The 8,945-nt window shown below is 42.4% G+C and overlaps 1 protein-coding gene across 1 annotated transcript in view; it reads right to left on the bottom strand.

Annotated features, from left to right (window-relative positions):
• EXT2 (exostosin glycosyltransferase 2) overlaps positions 1-8,945 on the bottom strand; it is a 119,103-nt gene that overhangs the window by 2,857 nt on the left and 107,301 nt on the right. The window contains exons 11-12 of the mRNA XM_006772243.2: positions 8,211-8,339; positions 6,329-6,411 (exon numbers count right to left, since the gene is read on the bottom strand). Of these exons, the coding sequence (XP_006772306.1) occupies positions 6,329-6,411; positions 8,211-8,339 (212 nt within the window). The remainder of the gene's footprint in view (positions 1-6,328; positions 6,412-8,210; positions 8,340-8,945) is intronic.

Here is an 8,945-nt window from a genome sequence, read left to right as displayed (position 1 = left end):
GGTTTCAAATGATAGAAGTGCAGGCAGCAAGTTGTGAGGGCCTGACACTAGGACTAGATGTAGAGGGGACCAGGTCAAGATGCATTTATGAAGTGAAATCAGCAGCACTTCATATTTGATTCAAGATAGGGAAGGGAGGGAAAATGAAAGAAGGAACCCATTTCTAACCTAAGTGGCTAAGTGATGGCCTTCCCTCTACCTGATAGATTCAGAGGAGCAGAGAGTCAGTGTAAACATTGATCACTTTAGTTGTGACTGTGTCTGTGATTAACTTATGGTATCCCAGGCCAGTGTGGCTCAGTGGTTGAGCATTGACCCATGTACCAGGAGGTTGCCAGTTCGATTCCCAGTCAGGGCACATGCCTAAGTTGTAGGCCCGATCCCCAGTAGGGGGCAGGCAGGAGGCAGCCAATCAATGATTCTCTCTCATCAATGATGTTTCTATCTCTCTCTCCCTCCCACTCCCTTCCTCTCTGGAATCAATAAATATATATACATATATGTAGATATATATATAGATATATATATTTTTTAAAGAGTGCTTTCATGTAGTAGTAACCCATTTCATCCTCACAACAACCCTATAGGGCAGGTCCTAATTCATCCCCAATTTCACATTGGGAAGGTTGGGACACAGAGAAACTCAGTAACACGTCCAAACATCAAGTAACTAGTAAGAGGCAGGGCCAAAACCAGGCATTCTGGCTGCTAAAGCTAAAGTCTTAATGATGAAATGACACAAATTTATTTATTAACACAATTCTAGGGTCCAAGGGGAGGAGCTGGGAATAAGTAACTGTTAAGCACCTATTACATGCCAAGTAATTTACATCCATGCTCTTACCACTTCCTTAAAGTATTCCCCTTCTATGCACCCAAGAGCAGGGCTTTCATAACTGTGTGATGCAAATGAGACAATAGGACACAGAGCTTAAATAGGCCACAGACCAAGAGCTGGAGTGGTGGTGGGGTTTCAAACCAGGCTTGCACCGGCAACAAAGCCTTCACTCTTCACCATCCTCAACCATGACTCGCAAGGACCGGAGCTTCCCTTTTACTGGCAGTCTTTTAAGACTCAGGAGGCAGTCATAGGTTCCAAATTGAGGAGAAATTGGGCAAAAAGACTGAGCATTTTCAACAAAATGGTATGAAGCGAGCACTGGACAACAGCTTCCATCTCCTCAAATAATGGGGTCAAGGCAATGGCAAAGTCAATCTCTGCAAGGCCTTACCTGTGACAGTTCTGCCTGTAATTATGTACCGACTCTGCGTTTCAGTTATTAGGCCTGTAGACTCTGGCTAGCAAAGCCCAGCAGTGCCATGATAGGTACCAGGGAGCATGTACTAAAGAAGAACCATGGCTCCTGGCAGAGCAGAGGCTCCACGGCCCCCTGGGGAGCACTGAGGACAATGTCTCCTTTGTAACTAGATCTGCCAACAGGGCCCAGCCACCGGCAAGAGGCCACCGGGCTCCGGCCAGCCTGACTTGCTGACAGCTGCCCCTGGCTAACTCAGGCTCCATGTGTACTTCTTTCTCTCCACACAGCCTGCACTGGAGAAGTGGCAGGCCACCCTGAATGGTAAAGGTCCTGAACTCTCCCGCCAGGAACTGACAACACTTCTTTCTTTTCAGGGCATCTGGTTTGGGGAACAGGTTAGGGTGAACAGAAGCTTGGCTTACTGCTGGTCGCCCCTCTGAGTTGTTCTGTCAGGTGTCCTGCTACCCCATCAGTAAGTGTTCCCTGGGTCGGTTTTCTAATTGGGTATAAACAGGCTAAGAACTGCCAATGTCTACCTCTAAAGTCTGGAAGCATATGGTGGGTGGGGAGAGGGATAAAGGACTAATGATGTTCTGTTTTACTTTCAAGCACATACAATTACCTAAACAACCAGAAGCCTTTAGGACTAATGCTGGGGAAACTGGGAAACGAATTCTGCCTGGCACTGTGCCACTCTTCTGGACTGGAAATCTAGAAGTTATCTTTCTCAACTCCTTCATATTACAGCATGTAATATGGTGTTTGGTACAAAGATGGTCAATAAATATTTGTTGAACCAATGAATGGACACTGTAATTTGATAGATATTAATACCCCCATTTTAGGAGGTGAAAGATGGAAGTTCGGATGAGGTAAGTCATTTTCCTTAAATCAGACAGCTAACAAGTGGCAAACTCATAATCTGAACAAAGATTGGCCTGAATCAAAATACTACATTCTTTTCCTTAAATCAACACTGTCTGTCTGCCATACTGCCTTGACCTCTTTAAAGCGATTGGTCAAAACAAGCAGCTTAACGAAGTAATAGCAGATCCTGGAAGAAATGGATGCGGGGTAGTGCAACTGAGATTTCTGATTCTAGAGCCCAAGGATAGAATAAATAAGCTCATTGAACCACAAAACCCAACAGAAGGTTCATAACTTGCAAAGTGGTTAACCCCTTTCACTACTGTGTGCAAAATGTGATTCTGCAAAGGGAACGATTACAAAAAATAAAACACCAATTAATACTCTACAGTACACCTCTTGGTTTACACAAGAGGCTTAAATCATGTCATCTTCCCTCATTATCTAAGGACTTTATTTAATATCTGGTGATCCAGTCTTTAATCCAAATACTTTTATTCCCAGTTTCTAACTGATTTCAAGACGGATTCCCTATCAAATTTCTCTATCAAGATTCCCTAACCCTACTTCCTCACCACGGGCGCACACCCTACACCCTGGGGCCCCACCTTTCTATGGCATTATTTTTTTCAAAGTCACCAATGACCACTCATTTCAAAGGCCTTTTCACGGTCTGCATGGTCCCTGCTCCTGCCCTGCTTCTGAGCACTGCAGGTCCCGGTTCTCTCCTGGCCTCTCCCAGTGGTCACTTCTCTGCTTTCGGTTATTCTTTCTTTCTCCTAAATGTCAGAATTTCTCAAGATTCTGCCCTTGGCCTTTCTTCAGTCAGCTGCCACCTCTGGGCAGATGCCTTCAAATAGCTTTGTTTCAATCTTCTTTCTAGAGTTCTAGTTACACATTTCCAACTGCCTGCCCCATATCTACACCTGCACAGAGAGGACAAAAGGCCCCAAATCACATACCTTACTGTTCTCCACCTCCTCATTGATAATACAGTTAAAGGTACAACTGCTCACCCCATCCTCTCTGCTAATTAGTGTCTCCTCCTAACTGTATTAGTTACACTGTTAAGGTACTACCACTCTTCTGGACTGGAAATCTAGAAGTTATCTTTTTCAACTCCTTCTCCATAACCTTCTCACACCTATCCAGCTAGAAATAAGTTTGAGTATATCTTCCTTTGGGGGAGGGGTGAATCTCTTGCAATTTAATTCCTTCTTTGCTTTCCACACTCACTTTAGTTAAAGCCTTCTGACTGTTCTTTCTTCCATCTCTTTACTTCATTCCATCCTATGTACTACTTCCAAATTAATTCTCAAAACAATACTTAGATCAAGCTACTCCCCTGTTGCATGTAAAGAACAGACTGGGAATGTAGAAGAAAAAAAAAAGCTACCCCCCCTGTTCAAAAACCTTCTATGGCTTACCAGAGCCTGGAGAAAAATGTCCAGGCTCCTTAATTGGGGATTCAAGGCTGTTTGGAACTAACAGGCCAGAACTCGATGCTCTAGCCAAAGTGAACTTCTTCCCCCTAGGTTAACTCATAATTTTATTTCTTCTACAATTCGATTCAGGATCCAAATGAGTTCCACATGTTGCAATTGGCTGATTTAGTCTGTAGGTTACCCCTCCTCTTATTTTCCTCCAGTTATTCATTTGTTGAAGAAACTGAGTTGTTCATCCCGTCCCCACATGTGGACTTTGCTGACTGCATCCCATGGTGTCCTTTGATATGTTCATGTGTCCCTTGTATGTCTTGTCTATCAGTAGCTAAATTTGGAGTCTTCATCAGGTTTGATTTGGGGATAAGAATACTTCAGAGGTGAACATTTATCAGGAGACACAAAATGTGTAATTGTCATGTCTCTTTTTGTTGTTAGCAGCCATTGACAATCATTGCCTAGATCTATTACTTTTCCAGAGTTTGTATTACAGTGATATTCTAGTCCTATCTTTTTCCCCCTAATTAGCCGGACTTCTATAAAGACTAAAATCCCTTCATGAACTATTTGAATGCCTGAAGTACAGTTGATATTAGAATGAACTTGACTGCTGGCCAAATACACCTTGAACTTGCTGGTGGGCACTTTTAATTACACAGTTCCCCTGCCTGGGATCTCCTCTTGACTAGCGCATCATTGGTTGGGATCCTAGTGGTCTTTGAAGACTCACTTCAAATGCTATCTCTTTTACAAAATTATTCCTAAAAATTGACCTAGCAAGACGTCACTTCTCTTTCCTCTGATCAATTAGAACTTTTTTTTTTAAATCTCACTTGATATTTTTTCCATTGATTTTTGGAGAAAGTGGAAGGGAGAGAGGGTTGGGGAGAAAGAAAGTGAGAGAGAAGCATCGATTCGAAAGAGACACATCAATTGTTTGCCTCCTGCACACACCCCAACTGGGGATTGAACCCTCAACTTTCGGTGTGTGAGCCAATACTCTAACCACTGAACATACAGGCCAGGGCTAAATTATAGCATTTTGAGCCTCCCTTATGTTACTTATTACATATAGTTTTGGATTAACTTTGATGTGTGCGTGTGTGTGTGTGTGTGTGTGCGTGCGCACGCACTTGTTGTTGTTAATTGTAAAGTCTGATATAATTTGATTCAAGCCTAACAATATCTGGGAAGTTGCCTTTTCTATTTTCCAAAGCCTTTTTCTGATTGGAAGTCTTCACATACATCTCCCTTATTTACTTTCTTCAGTGTGTAGTAATAAGTACATCCAACTTAAATCTTACTCACTGCATTTTAGGTTGCTTTACCTTTGCAATGATCAATAGTTTCTCATTGCATTTTAAGTTGCTTTGCATTTGCAATGATCTCAGTGGTGCTAGAGGAGAGATGTTTAGCCTTAGCGCATGCATCAAGGCCATTATTAGGTCAACTTTTCTCCCTATAATTCATTTCTTGGACCATATAATCCCACCACTTTAACTTAACCCAATCAACAACCAATTGCTTAATGCTATAAATTCTCCCAGACATAGAGAATAGTGGTAGGTTTAAAGAACAATTTCATGTACTCCAAATAGAATTATAGTTGGGGTCTCTCTTCCAAATGAGCTATGACAGTTAATGTCACTGCCTTTGACAGTGTAATATTTATACCAGTGGTAGATATTTCCAAAAATCACAATAATGTATTAACAGTTGATAAAAGTCCTGTCATTTGGGTAAGATATTTATATAGGAAAGAGATAAATTATTTAGAGAGTAAGAATAAGAAGAGTAAGGAGTAAAGAATTATATAGAAGAATCCAGGTCAACTGAAAAGAAACACTGCTCTGTACAGAAAAATCCTCCAGGCTTGAAGGATGCTAATATGGCTGACAGATTTCAGAAATGAATGCTGCAAGCAGAGGCATGAGACCTGTGGAAACCTGAACTAGATATCTCATTCTACCACTGCAGCATTCTCCGAGTGAATTTTGGTCCCTTGAAAACAGTGCTACTGATGCCAGAGCCTGCTGTCTTACATAAGGAGCTGCCTTTTGGAAGAACTGGGTTTGATTCAAGAGATTCGAAGCTCGGGTACCTGTGGGTTACAAGTGAGAACTCCTAGGCTTACTGTAAGATTTTAATGGTCTCCAGGGAAGACATGCATCTCCACTCCTATTACATGCACCTACAAGGCCTGGTGTTACACTCTGCACAAAGGTGTGTTGTTAAGGAGCTGCATGCATGGAAATAAGGGAGTATTTCAGAGCTGCCCGCTGCCCTCTCTGTAATGTAGAGCTGTGCTTTCAGGGCTGTTCTTGGTAGGTGTTGTAGTAGTGTCAGCACAGGTAATGTGTCCCTGGTGGGTTTGGTTTAATTCTTTCTGATCAAACTTCTACTGTAACATGGAGATATTACCCTGAAACACAATCCAGTATTTCCTTAGAATTAACTACCTTCCACTCAAATGACTGTGGATGGTTAACTGCTTAGTCTAAATGGAGAATCTGGCTTCTGGAGCTTAGGCCAGCGATATTTTTAAGACCCTTCCAGCCATTACAAATTGAGTAAGTAGCATTCCAAATTAATTCTCTGGGTGACCTGGGCTTGAACTAGCCCAGCTCCCACAGTGCAAAGGGAGGCGACTATGGCTCCCAACTGCGGTCCTTCTATTTCCCAAAAAGTCCCATAGACAGGCCCAAGGCAGGAAATGGGGATCAGAAGCCAGGGCAGGCTTTGGGTAAGAGGCTCACTCACCTCTCCACCATGTGCGTCTGGTCCAGAGAAAGCCCGTCAATGGCTGTGCACTCTGGACACTTGAATTTCTTCCGCGGTGTCACCTACCAGAGGAACACAAAAATACCTGGCTGTCAGCACCCAGGACAATAAAACCATGCTGTGACACCACTCTGCATGCTTCTGTTCTGTAAGTGGAGATGCCTGTTCCCTCCATACACGCACTCACACACCTCACCGTTTCTCCATTCAATTTTGTCTGGCTCGGCCAACAGCAAACTCACAAGGGCCCAATAAAAAAGGCTTGGAGGGCTTTTGCCTTCTGTAGCTGGAAAGAAGTGGTGATGACAAGCTCCTTAATTCCTGTTTAATGACTGTTTTCTCACTGCCAAGGTCCTTGTATAAACACCATTTGTTCTTGCAGCCATAAGGGCGATGAAATACAGCTTCCCATAACTTTCACCGTAACCTTAGTTCCAACAGGCGCTCTTTCTCCTTCTTCCAGCTCATGGCAAATGCTTTGAGCCGCACCAGGCTCTAGATGCCAGGTTATTTTGCAATTCCCTTGAATCAGAAAAAAATAATCCAATAGTCCCTCAGCCTCTGAATCCTTTTCCCTGATTCTCCCCTACCCTCCCAAACCTTAAACTTCCAGTGCTTTTCTAGCACACTCAGGGGAAGCTACTATCCTAACCTAGTGAAGATAAGTAAACAGCAGAGAGACTGAGGGGGGAAGCTAGATGACTAACTAGGCCAGATTAAGAAGCATAGGACACCAGGAATTTCTGTCCAGAGTAAGCAGGCACAGCCAAAACATCTTGTCAAAAAGCAGATTTGGAGATAAACTTCCTTTAAAATGAATTTCACAATTCACATTCTTTCACTTTCCTTGCAGTGAGCTGTCCATGGAGTTAGAGAGCCGGGGGAGAGGTTGAGGACTGCAGGGTTAGAGAGCACCAGTAGTGACTCTTCCTCTTTCCTTAGTCACTGTGGTTTAATTTGGCTTCTCTCATCAATTAATAGTATGAGGAGTCAACCAGGAATGTCATACTGTATTTCCAATATAAGCTTCCAGTATTGGAAGATTCCAACATCAGGAATCTGGCCTAGAAGTAGTGCCCATTGTCATACACAGAATTCTGACCCAGAATGAAAGAAGGTTGAGATGACTCCACTTATATAAAAAAGTGTGTGCTCTCTACATATCTAGGGATCTAGTTTGAGAAAAATCTACATTTCAAGAATAGATATCTATCCGCAGGGGATCATTAATATATTATAGGAAAGGTAATTTTTAACATCCGGTAATCAATATTTAAAAACATCATTCCGACTATAAACGATGCCGACTGGCGATGCAGCGGCGTTATTCCCATGACCCGCCAGTTCGAAGACGATCAGATACCGTCATAGTTCCGACCATAAAAACATCGTTTAGGGCAACTATAGTTATAATTTACAAAGTGTACTATCTTTTCAATGTCTATATATTAAAAAAAGATTGGCTACCTTAAGATGTAAACTGTATCTTTTACCTAACAGAACTAGATTTCAAATCAGCTTTGAGATTAAAATTATTTTTTTAAAAAACATGATTTGTAGATGGACCATCACAGCCTTTACCTCTGATACTGAAGTTTAAAACCAGTAACCAAAGAAATTGCATAAAAAAAGAAAGTATGTTTAAATTACCAAAGCCTACCCTTCAATTTTACAAGGTGACAATGTTAATCATAGAATCTTAAAAAGTGAAAAGGGAGCTCCAAGTTCATTTAGTCCAATACTTCATTTCATCTAGTCCCATATTCACCTAGTTATGAGAACGTCTTAGGCTCAGGGAAAAGAGACTTGTTCAAGATCATAGAGCAAGTCAGCGGCAGTGCTGGACCAGGATGCCTCCTACCTTGATGACAGCTTTCCCCGTGACATTAGCCACCAGGAAATTCATGGCAATGTCTTCACAGTTCATATGAGCGTCCACCCAGTTCTTGATGTCCCCAGGCATTTTGTAGGTATACAGGTAATTAAAATACTAGCAGGTGAAGAAACAAAAAGAAGAAACATTCAAATAGCAGTTCCCTCCTACTGATACATAAAGTACAACTCAGTCAAGGCACGGGGACAGCTTTCTCTCATAAGATTAATCACAAGGCTGTATCCACAGGAAGGGCAAAGTAAATACTAGAATGCTGTTGGCCAAGCGACCAAAATCTTTAATATTGTTACTCTTTTCAAAACATCCACTGAGAGCAGAGGAGAGGTACAACGTGAAGCCCTTGCAGGATGCAGGCCCATTGGACTGATGAAGTGTTTTACAAATATTGTTCAGAGACACACTGTACATTCATCTTTACTAAATCTTTCCCTGGAGTCACAATGCCAAGTCATGTTTTCTCTATTCTTCCCATAGATTGCAAAGGGAAACAGAGATAAATTAAAGTGGGTTGACATTGCAAAGGTACCGTATTTGCCGGCGTATAAGACGATTTTTTGGCCCTGAAAAATATGCCTCCAAGTGGAGAGTCGTCTTATACGCCAGGTACACTTCAGATAGACTGCCCATAGTGCTTGCCTCGTGCCATAGTGGCCTCCCGATGCCCGCCCACTTCATTCCACATACCGTTCAGGCATCAGCAGC

Source organism: Myotis davidii, unplaced genomic scaffold (assembly GCF_000327345.1).
Source record: "Myotis davidii unplaced genomic scaffold, ASM32734v1 scaffold265, whole genome shotgun sequence".
In the NCBI taxonomy this organism is placed as follows: domain Eukaryota; kingdom Metazoa; phylum Chordata; class Mammalia; order Chiroptera; family Vespertilionidae; genus Myotis; species Myotis davidii.
Note: the sequence above shows the minus strand (reverse complement) of the source record. Positions and strands in the feature narration are given on the sequence as shown.